The sequence below is a fragment of the Cetorhinus maximus genome, chromosome 20, assembly GCF_964194155.1.
Source record: "Cetorhinus maximus chromosome 20, sCetMax3.hap1.1, whole genome shotgun sequence".
Lineage (NCBI taxonomy): Eukaryota > Metazoa > Chordata > Chondrichthyes > Lamniformes > Cetorhinidae > Cetorhinus > Cetorhinus maximus.
In genome coordinates, this window is record NC_135898.1 from 42,940,697 (window position 1) to 42,962,915 (window position 22,219).

Below are 22,219 nucleotides of genomic sequence, written 5' to 3' on the forward strand. Positions count from 1 at the left end.
CGTAATCAACATTGTACATCCCTACACTACTTTACTGGCAGATTCGGTAAAATAGCTCAGATAACGAGGATTTCAGCATTAGTGTCCGAGCACCACCTCCCCACCAATTGCCAAGCAAGCGGGAACGTAAATGACTCCCTCCATGCGCAATTGCCTTCTAGTTCAGGATCCGAGCTGTACAAGTTTAATCCTCGTTGTTTTATTTTATGACAGTGTTCAAGGTGTCAGTTGATAAATATCCCAATGAAGACAGCAGCCAGATGTGCTGAAGGTGGAGAGTCTAACACATGCCCAAACAGGTTGATCCTTTACCAAGATGGCGGAGGACGGACCACCTTCCCCACCCTCCCTCTCTCGCCCTCCACCGCCCGTACAAAAAAAATCAAAAGAATAACGACTTTAATAATTAAAATCAATCAAACGGGTGTCTTGCATCCGATAAACGCAAACCAACCACCTCTTGATGTCTCTCCTCACTCTCTCTCTTTGGATAGGAATCCAACTGGCGGGAGGTTTTGATGGTGAAGGCAGCGGAGAGTGAGTTGGGTGACCAGGAAGGGAGGGGGAGTCCCATCCTCCTCCTTGTTTTCATTCCCGGGCTCGGACACGACACCTCCACCAGCATTTCCCCGTCCTCCCCCACCGCGCGCGAGACTCTGCCGTTAAACGGCCGCCGCTCGCGGAGAAAAATCATCGCATTGGGCACGTGACTGCCGCAAGTAGTGCCGTCTCACGCCGCCGCCAAATCACCAGCGCCAATGTTGTAATACTGATTTAATTCACTTCATATTCAACACCTCCCCCCACCCCCCAAACCACATACACACTCCCAAAGCTAAACAAGGTGGAAAACCGAACATTTGGTTCCGAAACCCGCCGGTTTGTCTCGCAAAGGGATAGATCTGCCTTTTGGCGGTGGGAGAAGGGTGGAGAAGTTTAGAATTGCCGTGAGAGGAGTGTGAAGGAGGGACTATGTTTTAATAGGCGGAGGGTTATTTTCTAACCCCCCCCCCCCCCCCACTCTCTCTCTCATTCCCACTCGGGGCCATTGCGCTTTTTTTCCCTGGGAAGCCATGATGGAAGTTTGAGAGTCCGGGCGGTCGCAGGCAGCAGCTTTTCTTTTGGGGGGGGTGGGGGGGGAAGGAGCTGGAGTCGAGGAGCCGTGGCCCGAAGTTGGAGTTGGAGCCGGAGCCTGAGCCGTGGCCGGGGCCGGGGCCAGAGCCAGAGCGATCGGCCGAGAAAGAGAAAGGAAAGAAAAGAAAAAGAGAGGAGCAAGTGTGTGTGTGTGTGGAGCGAGAAGAGGAGGTGGGGGGAGCTCGGCTTCCTGCTGACTTTTTTTTAAATGCTTATAATTTTTTAATACGGAGCGGATCCGGATCCCCGGAGCCTGTTGGATGGATTATTATTTCTGACGGAGATCAAGGAGCGGCTGACGGATGTAATTTTTTTAAACGCCTAATTTATTGACAAGGGGGGAAGAAAAAGGAATCGTCCTGTTATTGGTTTTCTTCTAATTCCTCTTTTTGAACCAAGGCTGAGGGATTTTATTTCCCTTCCTCCGTTTCCCTGCCTCCTCCCCCCCCGACCGACGGTAACGGCGGCGGCGGCGGCGGTGGTGGAGGCGATCGTGGAGGAGGAAAAATCGCAGCGAGAGGCGGTGAATGTGGCGGCCAACCCCCCCCCCCCCCCTTTACCCCGACCTCCCGCAACCGGTTTCACTTTTACCCCCCCACCCCCTCGGATTATTACCCCCCTCTCTACAACCCCCCCCAACCCCCCCAACTCCGCCGGCCGCTGCTGCCGCCGCCGCCACCCCCCACCCTCCTTTTTCGATGGTGATCTAGAAAAGCCGGAGATACCCCCCTGCGGAGAATATTAACGGGGGAAAGGCGAGCGGCAGCGAGAGAAGAGAGTGTGTGTGTGGAGCTGGGTGTCGGTGTGTTTAGGCCCCTGTTGTGACAGCAAGCCAAGAAGAAACCCATTTCCACATCCAGCACCATCACCACCTCCTCTTCAGCCAGGATCCACACAGGCATGGCTTCGAGAATCAAAGAACTTGTCAGCCGGAACAAGAGGAGATACCAGGAAGACGGATTCGACTTGGACTTGACATGTATCCATTTTTTTTCTGGCCGGTGGGGGCGGGGGCGTGGGGAGGTGGGAGGTTGGTGGAGGAGGTTTGGAAAATTGCGTCTCACTGAATCAAGGTTTGAATGGAGAAGTGCAAAGAAATCCATGCAGTGCCTCATTTAATTTTTCAGATAAGGGAGGGGAGACCTGGCCGTCACTCTTGCAGAAACTGGGGGAATTACACAATTTTAACGATTCTGATCAGTTTCAGTGCCCGAGTGCAGTTAAATTGGGTAATTCGTAAGTGACTGCATAGAAATGTTGGGTGAGTTCCTTTTATATTTAAAAATTAGTAACTAAACGTGGGGCCCAGGCGTTATAGGTTAAACGTGTAATGTCATTATATACATTGCATTGTGGTACTGAAATACCTATTGTGCAGAATTAGAGCTGCCATGCGTAGCCTCTGCAGGGGGTGGTGGTGGTGGGGGGTGCATACGTACTGTGCAGAGTGCGATTAGGTCTTGGCCTAGATTGGAATGGATGAAGTTAATTATGTGCCTTTGGCCAAAATGCTTAATATCGCTTAAACAAATTTTGAAGGCACGGTTTTGCATTCAATATTTTTGCACGACCTTGCGTATAATTAAAGATAATCACTTTGCAGGGATGAGGGCAATTGCTTTACTGTGCTGCTATTGTAAATCACTCGGGGATTCAGTTGTCTAATTTTTAGTTTAGCGTACATGTGATGCTGCTATCTAGTGAAATGGGCAGTAGACTTCATAGATGCAGTTAAGAACGAACCCACAATGACATTGTACTGTTAATATTGTCACTAATGACCTAGGAGTCACTTGAGGTTATTTTTTGTTTGATTTGAATGGATCTAGTGACTTGTCATTTTGCTGATCTTGCTGATACAGTTGGCCTTGTTTCTAGTTTAGCAGTTTTACAGAAGGAAGGAATACAGTAACATGCAAGAGGAATACTGTAACAAGCAGTTTATGGTGGTGATGTCATTGTGCATCAGTTTAAAATTACAAGACGCACTGATCTTGTGCACTGCTACAATTTGAAATAGCTTATAGCTTATGAATTTTCACTTGATTAGAATTAACTGCAGTTTGATGTGTTTTTTTTAAATTTGACATAAGAAAAGTACTGAAACCTCTGTTCTTGGAATGTCAGAGTTACAACCTTGTGGACATGGGTGTCCATTATGCATGTTAGGAAAACTGATTGATTATACCCAGTGTGTGCTGTAGATGAAATGCAAATTGTACGTTCACGATGCAGTATTCAAATATGAGTTTGTATAACTGAGTTTTTCCACTGTGGCAGTGGTTGTTATATTTGTGTATTGATATTTTGGTTAATCAATTTTGCCTATTTTCACAATGATTCTGCGTCGTATGCAAGATATTTGCATAACTAAGTTGAATATCTTGAGGCAGAACTACTGGTGATACAGTTTTGTTAATGAAAACAACAGAAAATTCAGGAGTAATTTTCGTTAATACTTTCCTGTTATAACTTTAATGAATGATTTGGAAATAGCCATACCACACGCTTTTTGTCATGCTTCTCAGATCTACTGGAGGAGAAAGTATTCTACAAATTTGGCATATTAGGCCTTGAGAAAACATTTGCTACTTCATATGTTTCATGCAGTATATTTATAATTAACTGGATTATAAATATAAATTGGGAATTTGCTTGAATTTGGAAAAAACTTTTAAGACTTAAGTGTGAAAAATGAAGCAAAACAAACTGGTTAACAGAGCTGTACTTGGTTCAGACCTAGCAATAAGACAGTTATTCTTATTTTGAATTAAAAAGTACTCTGTAAATTTGTTCAATATTGTGCCCCCACCCCAACCCCTCCATACACAGCTCTCTTTGAAAATACAGATTTATACACATATTATCACTGACCCTTAATCTAAAATCTTATGAAACTCAAAAGCTAATATTTCATGTATTGCAGACAAGAAGTTCTTCTTTGGTATTGAACCAAATCAAATTTTGTTTTTTTGCCTTCATGATTGGAGTGACCAGAGAAGTAGAATCTGGATGAAATGAAGTGAAAAATGGCACTCTTGAGTGATTAATATTGAAATGGAACAGCAGTGCAGCAGCCTATAGTAAATATTGCAAATAATGTGGTGTAACTTGTCTTGCATACATTAATAACTTAGAATCCACAATATACCTATGCTGGGAGATGTTAATATGCTTTACATTTCTACCACAACAGTTCACATTACATGGTGCAATAGCTTTCATTTCAAGTCATGCAATTCAGCCATAGATCGCTGCTGTCGATTGAGGCCATTTTAACATTCATTGGACAGATGAGGAATAAGACTTGCTGCAAATTTTATCTGTATGGTGAAAGGAATATGGGATGCTTTACTATGTTAAAGCCACTATATAAATGCAAGTTGTAAAAATATCATGTTCAGATATGAGCACTCTGCTTTTGTGTGTCAGTGTGGTTCTGTAGTACGCGCTTTTGCTTCCAAGGCAAATTGTTGTGTGTTCAAGTTCTACTATAGGATCAGAGCACAAGTTCTAGGTTCACATTTCATTGCAGTGCTGAGTGCATGCTGCATTGTTGGAGGTGTCTTCCTTTGGATGAAATACTAAACTGGCAATATGCATCTGGTGTAACGACAAAAAGAAAATTAATTGATAATTTATCCCGTTTCTGTTGGTTGAATCTTGTTATGTAGATAAATATAGTAGTCATTTTGCACTTAACAGTCAGTGCATTTTGTTGTAGTGTGTGAGGTAATTAATTGTATATAAAGCATTTTGTGACATCTCTTATGTATAAGGTGTCACATGAATCTATTGTGGTTTAACATTTGAACTTCTTTGTTTCCACTTATGTAATTGTAATGCAGAATCCACCCTATAATTATTTTTATTGGCATTTACATAGGGCAATGGACAATTGAGTCATTTGCAAAGAAAAAGCATCAAGGAATTGAGAGAAAGCCAGTAGTGGGAGATTAAGTTTGGAGTCTATTAATGCATCTCAATTCAAGGATGTGTTACTATTTCAGAGTACAGTGTGTTATGTATGTGAATTTACCATTTGGTGTGCATTGTAATCTGTGTACATTACAACAATTGTCAAAATTTCTAAAGTGCAGCATCTAATGTAGTCTGATTGCATAGCCTAATCAAACTTTTTTTTTAAAAGGGATTTTGAAAGTAAGTGTTTCCTTAATAAGATTCTGATGTTATTCAGGCACAGTGCTTTGTCATTGATTGCTTTAATGGATTACAGTATGCATTTTACAGTAGCTCATGAGGAACTTTAGCAGCTAGCTCTGATAAGTTGTACTAGTGTTTGAATGCAACTCTTGTAGCTTTGGGGATTTCTTCAGTCAGTGGATTGATGTGTGATTCTCCTGCACGAACCAAAGCGATGTGGGGGAATGTTTTCGATGTCAGTCTGTTGGCAATGGGCCAGAAACGAGGATTAGGTTTTGAATAATTTCTTTTGCTTCACCCTCAGTGAGTACATTATTTTTTCCAAACTGGCTTATTTTCTATAGTGATTCTATCTATTTTCAGTGGATAGCTGGAGGAGAAGGTCACTCTATTTCCTCTGTGGGTCACTACACCAAATTGTAATTGGGAGTAAAATGGCATATTTTCATGTTAATGTTCAAGTTGCTGTACATTTGTAGTAGGGTTGAACACAAAACTGTAGAACCCATAAATTTTATGGAACTTTTGATTCTGCAGGGATTTGTTCTGTTGCTGTGGAAAGTTGTTATTCATCCACTCTGCAACTGATCACAGTGATATGATTTAAATTGGGAGGTAAAATTGTGCGAACAGATCTGCATCTCATCTTTACGTGGAGCAATGTATTTGAACATTGAACATTGGTGTGAGTGCTCTTCAGTTAGCCTCCACTTGAAATTCTGGCCCTTGGCAACCAAGTTGATCAGTTGTATTGCCTTTGCATGATATTTCCTTTTTCTTTTCTGCCATTCAACAAAAAAGTATCTGCAACCCATATCCATGAAGTATAGCTGAGTTGAGAGATTAGGCAAATGTCACATTACTCATGAAACATGAATTAAAATTTCAATGGAATGGATTTCTCTTGTGGAAAAAGTTATGTTTTTGAATTGTAAAATAAATGTTCTGATTTCTAAATGAAACGTTCTAATTCTCAAAGTCTTAAAAGGAAATTTTACATCAGAATTGCCCCACTGATGGTTTTATTTTTTGTATAATGCTTTTCTGTGTTAATTTTGTGAAAAGTTAAAATGGGATTGGACCAAAAATAATTATTTTATCAATAAATAACAAAAGGTAGTGTTGAATAAAGCAGCAGCAATTGTAGAACGTTGATCTAATTTGGACGAATATATATTAATATATAAAAAACACAAAAAGAACAACTGGTTCATCAAGCCCGTCCTATCCAGACATGGCATAACCTTCATGCCAATCCTGGGAGAGGTAAAATAAAAAACACCATGGCCAGTTTTGGGGAGGACGGTGCGGGGGGACGACCCCTTGAAAAGGGGTTCTACAGTGACTCACCCACAATTCATAAAATTTCACATTGCCTGACAAAGGAACTTGTGTAGCTTCCTTTTTGAAGGGCTGACTTGAATCTATAGTTAATGAATATGTTGGCCATCTATTTGATGATTAGGTTGATGAGAGTCTGCAGAAAGCAATACTTTCTGACATCCAATCTAACACTTGTCTTGGTGTGTTCTCTAGTTCTTCTATTTTCATCCAGTGCAAGTAACTTGTCTGACTGAATATGATCTATTCCCATCATCATTTTAAACGCCTCATTCATGAGACTAAATTTCAGTGAAAAAGCCCTAGTACTTGAACCCATCTTGATGCCCAAATGTGTGATGATAAGGTATGATGACGGGTGTCCTCCTCTGGGCCTTCTCCTGGTTCATTGTTTCCTGTCACGTGAAGGGACGAGCATAGATATAACTGTATCGAGTATTGTATTTCCAGTTGCTTTTTTATGAAACTGTTTAAACAATACATCTTGACACTCTTTGATTTCCCTGCAGCCTTGTGGTATTGGTTGTAGAATTTCAATGTTTTTCCAATAAAAGAAAGAACTTAGATTTATATAGTGCCTTTCATGACTTAAGGATGTCCTAAAGTGCTTTACAGCTGATGAAGTTCTTATGTTGTGTAGTCACTAATGTAGGAAATGCAGTGGTGAATTTAAAAAAAAAAATAATTCACAGCATGTGGGCAAGGCTAGCATTTATTGCCCATGCCGAGTTGCCCTTGAGAAGGTGGTGGTGTACTGTCGTCTTGAAAATTTGCAGTGTGTGTGGTGAAGATATTTACAGTGTTACTAGGTAGGGAGTTTCAGGATTTTTATCAGTGGCTATGAAGAAAGAGCAAAAAATTTCCAAGACAGAATAGCAAGAGACTTGGAGGGGAACTTGCAGATGGTAGTGTTCCTGTTTGCTGTCCTTGTCCTTGGCAGTAGAGATTGCGGTTTTGGTAAGCGCTGTTGAAGAAGCCTTGGTGAGTTGCTGCAGTGCATCTTGTAGATGATACACACTGCGGCCATGATGCGCTGGTGGTGGATGGGGCACCAGCAAAGCGGGCACTTTGTTCTGAATGGTGTGGAACTCCTTGAGTGTTTTTGGATCTGCATTCATTCAGGGAAGTGGAGAGTAATCCATTAAACCCCTGACTTGTGCATCATGGATGATGGAAAAGCTTTGAGATGCCAGGAGGTGAGTCACTTAATACAGAACACTCAGCCTCCAACCTGCACCTGTAGTCACAACATTTATGTAGCTGATCCAGTTGGTTTCTGGTCAATGGCCTGAGATTTGACAGTGGTAATGTCAAGCAGAGATGGTTAGACTCTCTCTCGTTGGAGATGGTCATTGCTTGCCACTTATGTGGCACGAACATTACTTGCCACTTATCAGTCCAATCCTGACAATTGTTCAGGTCCTGCTGCATGCAAGCATGGAACTGAATACTGTTGGATTGAAGGAAGATCATTGATGAAGCAGCTAAAGATGGTTGGCCTTGGACGTTGCTGCAGGAATTCCTCAGGGCAATGCCCTGGGACTCAGATGATTGGCCTCCAACCATCACTATCATCTTCTTTTGTGCTAAGTATGACTTGGCCAAATAGTGAAGATTTCTTCCTGCCCGTCCAATTGCCTTTCACTTCTGTTTTCTTAGCATTTGTTAATGTGACACCCAGTCAAAAGCTACCTTGATGGCAAGGGCAGTCCCCTCACCTCACATCTGGAGTTTGGCTCTTTCGTCCATGTTTGGACTATGGTCTTTAGTGAGGTCAAGAGTTAAGTGGTCCTGGCAGAACCCAAACTCGGCATCAGTGAGCAGGTTATTGGTGAGCAATTGCTGCTTGATAGCACTGTTAATTACCCTCTCTATCATGTTGATAACTGAGAGTAGGCTGATGAGGTGGTAATTGGTCTGTTGAATTTGTGGACAGCAAGGCCCCCACAACCAGCAATGTGACCATACTAGGTAATCTTTTTTATTAGCTTTGTTGGTTGAGAGATAAATAGTTGCCATCAAACCAATGTGAATGTTCCTACTCTTTGAATAGTGCACTGGGATCTTTTGTGTACACCTGAGAGGGTAGATGGGGCTCTGACCTTGTGCTCAGGTCTCTGAAGTGAGAGTTGAACCCATATGTTCTGAGTCAGGCGAGAGTGTGACCACTGAGCTACATCAGACATCTAAGTCCCTCTTCTGCTCTATAACTTTAAATTGGGTAATGTTGCATGATGTACACACACACAGAATTACCCCAAACTCAATTGTTATATGCCAGTGATTGTTGTCAGACTTAAGTTCTGTAGTCAACATTGCATGTCATCTGGTAGACTTGTGCATTGGTGTGGTAGGCCTCCTGCAAATTGATTGGGATTATTCTTGCACATGAAGGTAGGGCTTATCTTTACTTTGAGGGGAGCATAACAAGTAATTTAGAGAGTAATTCCACTGTTGCTGAAGGACATTTTTAAACTCCAGCACCTTTGGAACTGAGTAGGTTCTCAATCTGTAGAGATTCTGGATTGTGACCTGAACCAGCAGTAGGAAAAAATTAAAAATGAAACTAAACAAATATTTCACAGGTTTAGTGGCAGCACCTAGCCAGGTGGCTATGCCCATCGTTATGCTTTCCGAAACTTGCTGATGTGTAATATGACTGTACAATTATACCCTTTTTAGCAGTTGGCATATGTGACAGTGCAGTTCCCTTTTTAGAGGGGCAAAGGTTGAATGTGATATTTAGAGCACGTTAAGGATTTACAAAATGGAGAATCAATCTTACTGAGTGCATGTGGAGGAGAAAATTTTAAAGTTGTCATAAGCCATTAGGTGTTTGACTCTGATGTCCTCAGTGTTTATCTTTGAGTCTATTAGATTGTTCTCACTTCTGGTGTGATATGAATATAGTAACTTAGCCTGGCAGAATTTGGTAGTTCATGATCTACGTATTTCTTGCAGTCTCTGATTTCTTTTGGAGCCATCTGCCAAAGAGCTGGAGAAGAGAAGCACATACAGTTTCAGAATTGTATTTGTTTTAATAGTTTTTGTACTAACATCTAGTAAAAGGAATATTTCAGACTGAATTCACCATTTTAACACCAAGATGTTCATATAGCTTTTCATGTGTTTGGATTGTGGGTCAGGGCTGTCTTTGGAGTTGTCTGCTATCCTTTGAACTTTTTTCTGAGGTGGAGAACGTTAAAAGACTTTGTTCTCCTGGTTGTTTTTGGTTGATTGGTTAATGATGGTGAAGACAATGGAGTGAAAATGAAATAGAATAAAAATTTACATGTCCATGTCCCTATTGATCTGTGAAATGGGTTTTGAATGCAGTAGAAAAGTGTTTTGTGAAATAGTTGATTTTTCTTGTGAGCTCCACTGATAACAAAAATAGAAAACAAATGTGTATCTCATAAGCATTCCAGACAAGCTGGATTCAGTGGTTACTGGTGGACTGCTCTTGTGCTCTTTTGTAAAACCCTGGCAATAGCGTACATGAAATGCCATTCTTCTGTAGTTGTGGCAAAGCATTTCATGAAAAGACCTTTCTTGTATGCTGTAGATTTGTTTCAGAACTTAGATTATTGGCTACATAACAAGTTAGATATTTTTATATTCTAAGTATCCCACAGTCCCATTGTCATTACACCTATTAGGTATAAGTTGTCTCTAAGTTACTTAATTATGCCTGCTTTTTACTACCATGCTTTTGTTAGTATTAGTCTTGCCTTAAACCTGTTAAGACAGGATTCATATTAACTCCAAAGGATTCAACCAGGATTTTGTATTCTTGCTTTTATGAAGGAAGTAGTAAATTTTCTTATGATGTACAGATAAATTGTGCAAATTCTGTAACCTGATTTTTTTTGCCAAGTGAATGAACAGCTGATGTTTATGTGTGAAGTGCTTGAGAAAATAATATAAAGCACAGTTTTGCTGTTGAGTAATTGAAAATTAACATGACAGAAGCTCAAGCTGGTGGTTTGGGTGAAGAGAACGTTTGACAGGGGAGGGGTGGAATGAGTGAAGGCTGTAATGATAGTCAAGATAGGTGGGAAAAGAACCTGAGATGCATTGGTGCATGGTTGTAATCTGGGGAAATAAGTATGCCTATATATATGTTTTTTGTTTGTATATATAAAATGTATATATAAACAGCACCATTGGTTCTTATCCTTGAATTGTGACATTGTGGAAAACCATAACAAATGTTTAGCATGCACAATTTCTCTATATAAGCTTTGTTTTGTGGAAATTCTCTGGATTTATTGTATGTGCAATGTTGTAGAAATTTAGCAAAATTTATTCATTGGTGAAACATCAGAATTTTGCAATGGTAATTGTCTTCCAAGCCTTCAAACTAATCAATGTGCGTGTACTAATTAAGATGTTTTGAGCTATACCAAGAGTAGTCTTGAAATGCTTTACTGATTTTCTGTAGAAAAATGCCACCAGTACCCTACAATTCATGTTGAGATTGAAAACTTTCAAGTGCATGTGTACTACTTCTAGGTTTAAAATTATTCTAGAATTTTGTGTGTTATGTTCAAAAGTTAAATTAACTTCAGTGACTGCAAGTCAAGAATTATGGGGGAAAACACCTGAAATTCTCCCACAGTGACTTTTATCTCTACAAGTTGTTGATGCAATGCCTTCTCTGAGACTGTGTTATAAAAAATGATCAGCTTTACATGTGTAATGCATTCTTGTTCGTTGCTTATGTACTGTTGCTTCCGCAGTTCAAATATAACCGTTTTATTTGGTATGTGAAGAGAAAGGGAGTGATGTAGAGGCAAAACTAATAATTACAAGAGCACATGCTCCTAATTTATTTGTATAACTTTGTTCATATTTTTATATCTATCTTGCATCTGCACCACATGTTTTGTGCCAACTTTTGCATCATGAATTTGTTCACACCTAGTTTTGACTCTGTGCGCAATGCCACAGAGATTGACTAAGATGGCTTAATTATTTTAATGAATTCAGGTTTTCATGTGTAGTTTTAGCTGTGGCCAAGCTGGTGGTAGTGTGGCCTCTTGAGTCATAAGGTTGTGGGATCAAGTCCCACTCCAGCGCTGCACTCCCAGATGTGCCGTTTTCTGGATGAGACCCAGGACTCATCTGCTCTTTTGGGTTGATGTAAAAGATCCAGGGCACTGTTTCAAAAAGTGGAGTGGAGTTATCCCCAGTGACCTTGCCAGTCAACATCACAAATATCACATTGTTTGTGGGATCTTGCTTTGTGCAATTTGCTTGTTGTGTTTCCTGCATTACAACACAGACTACATTTCAAAAGTATTTCATTGGCTGTACATTGCTTTGAGATGTCCAGTGGTCCTGAAAGTGCTATAAACATGCAAGTCTTTCTTTGGTTATCTCAGTAAGGTTTATGGACCTAATAGAGCTACTTCGAAAATAATTACCAATCTAGAAGTGATCAAAAACTTATATAAATAAATGGTTTGAGAATAGTTGAAATGGGATAAGTGAGTGATACAGTAGGTTAAGATGCTGTCCTAACAAATCCAGTTCTAGAATTAACCTCCACACCTCTTTGGATGTGAGTCCCAAACGTAACTAGTTTGGGCAGCGTGGTCTAATTCCTAGTGGATGCAGTCAGAATATTTGAATTTGTGGTATTGAGCCTAATGTTGGAGAAAACAGGCGGTACTTTTACTCTCTAGCTGGTGTTACTTAATGAAGTTTGGAAGTGCCCTGCTAGCACTGCAATCCTCTAGCATTTAGAGAATGATTTTTCAAGGTGATATGGTAGTCCAAAATGTTGTTCAGCCAATGTGTGACTAATGGCTCATGATTTTCATGATTTTACTGCAGTTTCCAAAATTGGATGTGTTAATTTCAAGGCTAAGCTTTTCTTGTTTGGCAGTGGGGGGGGTTGGGGGGGTGGTTAGGGGTAGGAGAGGGGAGTGAGGAGGAGGGGCTTGAGAGTATCACTGAGTCTCAAAGCTTGTAGTTACGTGCAATGTATCAGCACTAACTTAAAATTCCATTTATATTATGGTGCTTATTCTGGTACAGTAAACATTCTGGAATAAACTTGCTTGTGTTGGTATAAGCTCACTTCTCTGGTTGCAGGTTCCTTACAAAGATGTTGCTCAGGCATTGTAAAAGGATACCAGGTTTAAACTTCAAGATAAAAGCAAAATACTGTGGATGCTGGAAATCTGAAATAAAAACAGAAAATGCTGAAAGAACTCAGCAGGTCTGACAGCATCTGTGGAGAGAGAAACAGAGTTAACATTTTGAGTCCGTATGACCCTTCTTCAGAGCTGGGTATGAAGCAGGGGTCATACAGACTCGAAACGTTAACTCTGTTTCTCTCTCCACAAATGTTGTCAGGCCTGAGTTTTCTAGCAATTTCTGCTTTTATTCCAGGTTTAAACTTGTACGTGTATGAACTGTATGGGCAGAATTTTACTGCCCCGTTTCGGCGGGGACGGGGCCGTAAAATGCGGCGGGCCGTTATAAATGCCATTGACGACAGCGGGAACGTAAAACCCCGCTGTCGTAAAATTCTGCCCTATGTGTGTCCAGGTATTGAGGATGACTTTTAGCTTCACGTCAGCTGCCTTGTTCAGTTTCAGAGCTGCGTGGTCTGTCGCAGTTACTCCTGGGGCCAGTATAAATCCCCTTGTAATCTTTTGGCCATCTTAGTCTGCATGAGTGATCATCTGTGTAATTGCAAATTGTTAATACAAACTAATGAGTGTTTTAATTGCCTGTTTGCAAAAGGCGACAAGGAGTGGCAAACAGTGAGGGATGATACACATTGCCTGCAACAGGACATAGAGCAGCAGAATGGGCAGGCAAATGGCAGATGGAATTTAATGCAGAGAAGTGTGAAGTGGTGCATATTGGCAGAAGGGATAGGGAGAGGCAATATAAACCCAATAGCACAGTTCTGAAGAATGTGCAGGAACAGAGGGACCTTGGGGGTGTATATGCATCGACATTTGAACGGACACGGCATATTGAGAGAGTGGTTAGCAAAGTGTATGGGGTCTTGAGCTTCATAATTAGAGGTATTGAGTACAAAAGCAGAGGAGTTTGCATCCAGTCCTGGTCATCTCACTTTAGGAAAGATGTAAAGGTCTTTAGAGGGTGCAAAGGAGATTTACCAGAATGGTCCTAGGGATGGGCAAGGGGTTTAGTTACAAGGTGAGGTTGGAAAGTGTGGTGTTGTTCTTGGAGCAGAGGAGATTGAGGGGGGATTTGATGGAGTTTTACAACGTTGTGGTAGGCTTAGCCAAGGTGGACAAGGAAAAACTGTTCCCATTCCTGTAGATGTGGACGTATAAGTCGACCTTTGAAGCCTCAAAACACCACCAAAGACAGGATGGTCGAGTAATACGCTGGGTATAAAAGTGAACACTGGCATATGTGTGGGTGGTTGCCATTTTGAAATGTCATTGGCATCTGACACAGAGTGGGTGTGCCTTAAACTCCCATGCATTTTCACAACACAGCCCATATTGCCTGCTTGATCCCTTGTACCCAGTTATAAGGTACCGGTAAGTAAAGCGTGCATTTGTGGGGTGAAAAATTGAGGCTGACTATTAATCCGAGTATAGCATGTCATAGCTGAAAAGGGAGTCAATTTATATGCTGGGTATATGTAAGAACATGATTTTTGGGGTTGGTAAAATGGGGTTGTCTTATACATCAGGCTGACTTATCGTCTGTGATTTATGGTAGCTGGTTGTACAAGGGCTGGGTTCACATTTAAGGGTAAGAGATTCAAGGGGAACGTGAGGAGGAAGTTTTTTTATCCAGTGAGTGATAATGACCTGGAACTTGCTGCACAGGAGGGTGGTGGATGTAGAAACAATCAATGATTTTAAAAGGAAGTTGGATGAGCACATAGAAGAAATAAACTTGCAGAGCTGTGGGTAATGAGTGAGGGAGTGGTACTGACTGGATTGCTCACGGGAACAGGTACGGTCCCATTGGGCTGAATGGCCTTCTGCTGTAAATGACTGTAACTTTGTTCCAACTTCAAGAATCTCTTATTGCTTAGAGGTTCTTAATGTAGTTTGACTTTCATGGCCATACAGTAGTTTAGTTTGCTGAAAAGCAGATTGCCACCACAAATTCAGTTCTCATTTTGTAAGCATGAAAAGGTCAATGCCTAGCAAAAAAATGTTGAATTAAAAAATACACGTACTACACAGAAATTAATTGGTTACATTTAGTGTTGGCTGCTCGTTTTATTTGGAATGATATCTGTTGCTATGCAATGGTATTTTTCTTTCTGTAGCTTATTATTAAAGAATGCAGCTTTTTAAATGACATGTTGACCTCATGGGCTGATCAATGTTATTTTTAATATGAATGAACATTGCAAGGTGGAGATTAGTGTCATCCATAAACTAAAAGCCTGATTTGAGGAGGTTTCCCACCTAAAACTCGAGCTGTGTTCTCGTGGAAATGAGCAAATAGGCTTTTTCAATACACAACTTGATAACTTTAAAATTTTGGGCGCTTGTGCTTTGAATTCATAATTTCTTTCCCTTATAGGTGTTCACTAAGCTATCCAATATGAAGCCTAACTACATATGATCTAAACCAGGGGTTCTCAACCTTTTTTGCTTCTGAGACCCCACTTCAGTGTTACAAAAATTTCATGAAGCCCTGCATGTAGGTATTTTTTTCTGTGTAAAAAATTAGTTACACAAATGAAACATTTGTTGTACTTAGTTAATGTGAAACTTGTTGCTGGTGTTCAACAAAACTTCTGTCAAGACCTGGCAGCATCTTCAACAATATGCGCATATCATGGCCAATGTTCAACCTAACTATACTTTTTAATTGAAATTATTGCTGAAAATCCAGCTTTGTGTAAATAGGTTATGCTGAATGGTACCTACACTTTTAGTGCTGCAGAAAAAGCAGTGCTGTATTCATCAGAGCAGTCACTACTGGGGCTCTCACTGTTTCAGCACAGTAATACGTACAAAAGGAAGCCTTCGGCCTATTGACTTTGCATCAGGTCTTTCAAAGAGCAACCCAGTTAGTCCAACTCCCTAGCTCTTTCCCCACATCCTGGCAATTTTTCTCCAAGTATTTATCCAATTCTTTAATGAAAGTTACACTGGTGGAACCAGATTCAGTGGTATCACCATTTGGAGCACCATACTTGTCCTTACAGCAGCACTATTCAACATGTCTCTTGGCTCTGGGCACTGTCAACATTCCCAACCTCACTCTAGCACGGCAACAGGTTTGGAATAGCTACTCTTGCTTACTTCAGTTTGCCCTCTTTCTTTGTCCAAGTAAAGGACCAGTGTTTTTCTCAGAGACTAATTCTACGGCCCACTGTTTTCAGTCTCTCCCTACATATTTCTGTCCAAGCATGTTGTAGACACAGAAATAACAGAGCCTGTTTTCTCCCACCCGTGCTCCAAGCCATCTTTTTTTTCTGACGATGTTTAGGTGCTGCTTTTGCCAACTCTTTCTCTTGAAAAGAATCAATTCTGCAGTTTCTTCCCACCACTTGCTTTTCCTCTCTTCTCTCTGGGTTTTCTTCTGTCTCTGACTGGGTACCTAATGCGTTCCCATTCAAATTATTTCTGGGTATGTTGCTTCGCAATTCAAATACCTTGAGACCTTTCTCTGTCAAAACTTCTAGTTTTGTATGCGCTGATAATTCAGTTGAATGGTTGGCTCATGTTGTCCGGAAGTAGGGGATAAATGGGCGGATGTGGCATGGACAGCGGGAGCAGCATTGGAAGAGAATGGGAATAAATTAAACAATTCATGGTAACAAAATAACATTTTATCATTGGATTAAAATGGCGAAAAATTTATTGTTGACAGATTAGTGTTTAATGTTGAACTTTGTAAAGAGGCCCGAACAATCCCCATCCACCATTACACTCCTCCGTCTGGCTGAACTTGTTCTCACACTGAACAATTTCTCCTTAAACTCCTCTCACTTCCTCCAAATAAAAGGTGTGGTTATGGGTACCCGCATGGGCCCCAGTTATGCCTATCTCTTTATGAGGTATGTGGAACATTCCTTGTTCCAGTCCTACTCCGGCCCCCTCCCACAACTCTTTCTCCGGTACATCGATGATTACTTCGGTGCTGCTTCATGCTCTCGTCTGGACCTGGAAAAATTTATTAATTTTGTTTCCAATTTCCACCCCTCCATCATTTTCACATGGCACATCTCTGACACTTCCCTTCCCTTCCTTGACCTCTCTGTCTCTCTTTCTGGTGATAGACTGTCCACCAATATTCATTACAAGCCTACTGACTCCCACAGCTACCTCGACTACAGCTCCTCACACCCCACTTCCTGTAAGGACTCCATCCCGTTCTCTCAGTTTCTTCGACTCCGTCACATCTGTTCTGATGATGCCACTTTCAAAAGCAGTTCCTCTGACATGTCACGGTGGTTAACAGGGCCCTCACCGTGTCCTGCCCATCTCCTGCGCATCCACCCTCACACCTTCCTCTCCCTCCCAGAACCATGATAGGGTCCCCCTTGTCCTCATTTATCACCCCACCAGCCTCCGCATTCAAAGGATCATCCTCCGCCATTTCTGCCAACTCCAGCATGATGCCACCACCAAACACATCTTCCTTTCACCCCCCACTGGTGGCATTCTGCAGGGATCATTCCCTCCGTGACACCCTGGTCCACTCCTCCATCACCCCCTACACCTCAACCCCTTCCCACGGCACCTTCCCATGCAACCGCAGAAGGTGCAACACCTGCCCCTTTACTTTTCCTCTCCTCACCGTCCAAGGGCCCAAACACTCCTTTCAAGTGAAGCAGCATTTCACTTGCACTTCCCTCAATTTAGTCTACTACATTCGCTGCTCCCAATGTGGTTTCCTGTACATTGGAGAGACCAAACGCAGACTGGGTGACCGCTTTGCGGAACACCTTCGGTCTGTCCGCAAGCATTACCCAGACCTCCCTGTCGCTTGCCATTTCAACACTCCACCCTGCTCTCATGCCCACATGTCTGTCCTTGGCCTGCTGCATTGTTCCAGTGAAGCTCAACCCAAACTGGAAGAACAGCACCTCATCTTCCGACTAGGCACTTTACAGCCTTCCAGACTGAATATTGAGTTCAACAATTTTAGATCATGAACTCTCTCCTCCATCCCCACCCCCTTTCCGATCCCCCTTTTTTCCAATAATTTATATAGATTTTACTTTTCCCACCTATTTCCATTATTTTTAAATGTATTCCGTCCATTGTTTTATCTCTGCCTTTTAGCCTATTTTGATCCCTTCCCCCCACCCCACCTCCACTAGGGCTATCTGTACCTTTATTATCACATTCCTTAGATAATATCACCAGCTTCAACACCTCTTTGTCCTTTTGTCTATGACATCTTTTGGTTATCTCCACCTATCACTGGCCCTCTATCCAGCTCTACCTGCCCCCCCCCCTTAAATCAGCTTATATTTCACCCCTTTTCTATTTTTCCTTAGTTCTGTTGAAGAGTTACGGACTCGAAACGTTAACTGTGTTCCTCTCCGCAGATGTTGTCAGACCTGCTGAGTTTTTCCAGGTATTTTTGTTTTTGTTTTGGATTTCCAGCATCCGCAGGTTTTTGCTTTTATTTTTGTAAATTAATTGTTGGCTTATGAGAAGACAGGCAGCCTACATGACTGGTATGGTGTTGACTATGATGGCTGCTGGTCAGCGGTCAGTAAGAGTTGGGCAGATCTGGGGTCTAGGTTGATGTTGAGAGAACCTGTAGAGTGATGGCAGACCCCTTGAAAGGCGATTTACTGTCTGAAATGTCTGCTGTTGGTAAGAATTAGCCAATGTAGCACAGAACTGGTACCAAGAAAATATTCATCCTTTGCAAGGACTGAAAAGCGATTGCCCATTATAGGTCAGACATGTTGCATTGTTCTGGTAGAGGAGCTCAAGTATGGCTTGTGCTTTTTAAAAAAATTTAAACAAGTGATGCTAATTTTATAATATACAGTGGTTGCTTGTAAGCTGTAAAGTGAAAATGGACCTCATATCCTGATTATGATTCACTTTTTGCTTATGCTTCCAGGTAGAAATATATGTCTTATCCCAGACATGGATTATTGATAATGAGAAAAGTCACTTTGTGAGTCCTGTGTAATGAGAACAGACATCATAACTAAATTTAATGCCAGTTCATTACCATTACGTACTAATTAGAAATTGAAATGTACAAGATGGGTTCATAAGCATTGGGAGATGTATCTGTTGTTTCTATTAGTGAGAGATTACAACTATGTAATCTGATCAGAGTGTTTAAATGATGGAAATTATGAGCAAAAGTAGGGTGCTTTATGAATGTTATTTGATTCCCAGGGGAACCGTTTACTCTTCTTTTGTATTGGGCTTCTCACAGCAGATTAAAGTCACTTAAGTGATTTTGAAGAGTTGAACTTGAAGTAAGTTTCATTTTGTGGAAACCAGAAGCTTAATAAAATGATCTCAGGAGGGTCTGCAGAGTGTTGATGAAAATGTTGCTGAATTAAAGAGAAATCGAGATTTAGTTGAAGCTGCACAATCAGATCAACCATGATCTTATCAAATGATGGAACATGTTTGAGGAGCTAAGCAGCCTACTCCTCCTAATTTGTATGTATGTTTGTAAGATTTCCGTAGAGAAATTGTATATCAATTATAGTCTGCTCATCATAATTCAAAAGTTTTGCTCAAAAATTGAATTGGTCAGTTATTTGAATTGAGCCGTGCCAATCACTGTGCAATGAGTAATTTTATAATGCCACCTGCACTTATTTTGAAGTTAATTAGTTCTGGTTATTTGAATTTAAATTCCTTTGGGCAGTAAGGTAACAATTTAGTGGTCACATAGATTTGAATACAGGTAATTCTGAATGAATCAACGTCAAATTAAGAGGGGTAGATTGCATTGCATAGATTGATTAGGAAGGATGTATGGTCCTTGAGAGGATGCAGAGGAAATTTACCGGAATGGTTTCAGGGATGAGGCATTTTATATACAAGGTTAGGTTAGAAAAGCAGGGGTTGTTCTCCTTGGAGCAAAGGAGATTGAGTGGAAATTTGATAGCAGTGTACAAGATTACTACAGAGTTAGATAATGTAGAAAAAGAAAAGATGTTCCCGTTAGCTGATGGTACAAGTACTCGGGGACCCAGATTTAAGGTTTTGGGCAAGAGATGCAGGAAGATGTGAAGAAGAATGTTTTATGGCAGCGAGTGGTACTGACCTGGAACTTGCTGCCTATGAGGGTGGTGGAAACAAAGATGAAAGTTTTCAAAGAGAAATTGGATAGGCACTTGAGAGAAATAAATTTGCTGGGCAATGGAAAGAGCTGGGGAATTGATACTGATTGGATTGCTCTGCAGTGAGTCAGCATGGACTTGACAGGCCACATGGGCCTGCTTCTGTGTGGTAATGTCTCTATCATAAAGTCACTCACTGTATGGTGGTTCTTGCCCATGTGAGTTTTCCTGTAGTTGAAAGAAGACACCAAGAGTGTGTTTTCTTTTGTTGTGTTTTACAACATTGTGAGTGACTTTTCCCTACAAAGATGCATATAGCAATAAACAATTGCATCAGTAATATTTTGCAATTTTTAGAAGTATGTTGCACAGCACTTGCATTATGAATAATTTGGCAATATACCTCCGTTCCCTCACTGTTGCTGGGTCAAAAATCTGGAACTCCCTCCCGAACAGCACTGTGGGTGTACCTACACCACATGGACTGTTGAAAAGGTGGTGGTGAACTGTTGTCTTGAGGGCAATTTAGGATAGGCAATAAATGCTGATGGAGCCAGCAACGCCCACATCCCATGAATGAATTTTTAAAATGTTGCGCAATGCAATGTTAATACTCTCTCCAATTTGTTTTTCACTGATCAGCTAACAGCATCTTATCTCAATAACCTGAGTTGGGAAAAAGTGTGCATTACTGAGTTTTTGACTAACACTGCATTTTGATTTATCATGCTTGGATACAAAAATTCTGTAATTCCACTGGAGCATTTTTGAATGTGTTAGTCACTTTAACATTGGCAATCCAAAATAAGAGGATGTTTGTATTGCTCTTTGACGGTCTGATTATGAACAACATGGAAAAACTCAATATCTGGTCAGCCTCTCTTGTTCTCCAACTTTTTTGCATATAATCTTTTGAGTTTTTAAGCTGCAAGAAGCCCACCTTATTTTATCTTTAGTGATACGATCACAGTTAGTATTTCTATACCGAATAAAGTGGAATTTGTGTATTTATTGAGTTGAATACGATTTAATTAATTGATGGAAGGTGCTGTTGAAGGAACCTTGGTGAGTTTCTGCAGTGCATCTTGTAGATGGTACACGCTGCTGTCACTGTGGTGGTGGAGTGAATGTTTAAGGTGGTGGATGGGGTGCCAATCAAATGGACTACTTTGTCCTAGATGGTGTCAAGCTTTGAGTGTTGTTGGAGCTGTACTCATCCAGGCAAGTCGAGAGTATTCCATCACATTCCTGACTTGTATATGGTGGACAAGTTTTGGGGAGTCAGGAGGGAGTTACTTGCTGCAGAATTCCCAGCCTCTGACCTGTTCTTGTAGCCACATTATTTATATGGCTGGTCCAGTTCAGTTTCTGGTCAGTGTAACTCCCAGTCTGTTGTTAGTGGGTGGATGCAGCAATGGTAATGTCATTGAATGTCAAGGGAGATGGTTAGATTCTCTCTTGTTGGAGATGCTTATTGCCTGGCATTTGTGTGGTGCAGATGTTACTTGCCACTTATCATCCCTGGCCTGAATGTTGTCCAGGTCTTGCTGCATGTGGACATGGGCTGCTTCATATCTGAGGAATCTGAGGTACCGAACATTGTTTGCTGATGATTGTACATTCCCACTCCTGGCCTAATGATGGAGGGAAGGTCATTGATGAAGCAGCTGAAGATGGTTAGGCCTAGGACACTACCCTGAGGAACTCCTGCCTGATGTCCTGGGACTGAGATGATTGACTTCCAATAGCCATAACCAGCTTCCTTTGTGATAGGTATAACTCCAGCCATAGAACCATAGAAAAGTTACTGCACAGAAGGCCCATCTTGTCCATGCCAGCCCGAAGACACCAGGTGCCCTCTCTAATCCCACCTTCCTGCACCCGGCCCATAGCCTGCAGCTTACAGCACTTTAGGTGTAGATCCAGGTACTTTTTAAAAGAGTTTAAAGTTACTGCCTCTACCACCAACTTGGGCAGCGAATTCGAGACACCCACTACCCTCTGCGTAAAAAAGTTCTTCCTCATGTCCCCCCAACACCCTCTGCCACTCATCTCGAATCTATGCACCCCAGATCTAGAGTTCTCCATCAAGGGAAACAGTTTTATCCTGTCCACTCTATCTATTCCCCTCATAATCTTGTACACCTCAATCAAGTCACCTCTCAGCCTTCTTTGTTCTAAGGAAAATAACCTCAACCTATCCAATCTCTCCTCATAGCTACACTTTTCTAACCCTGGCAACATTCTTGTAAACCTCCTCTGCACTCTCTCCAGAGCTATTATGTCCTTCCTGTAATGTGGTGACCAGAACTGCACACAATACTCCAGTTG

General features: G+C 41.4%; 1 protein-coding gene across 1 annotated transcript in view; it reads left to right on the top strand.

Annotated features, from left to right (window-relative positions):
* The first annotated feature begins 1,063 nt into the window (after positions 1-1,063).
* ptenb (phosphatase and tensin homolog B) overlaps positions 1,064-22,219 on the top strand; it is a 171,356-nt gene continuing 150,200 nt past the window's right edge. Inside the window, exon 1 of the mRNA XM_078565953.1 lies at positions 1,064-2,113. Within this exon, the coding sequence (XP_078422079.1) occupies positions 2,035-2,113 (79 nt within the window). The 5' untranslated portion in view covers positions 1,064-2,034. The remainder of the gene's footprint in view (positions 2,114-22,219) is intronic.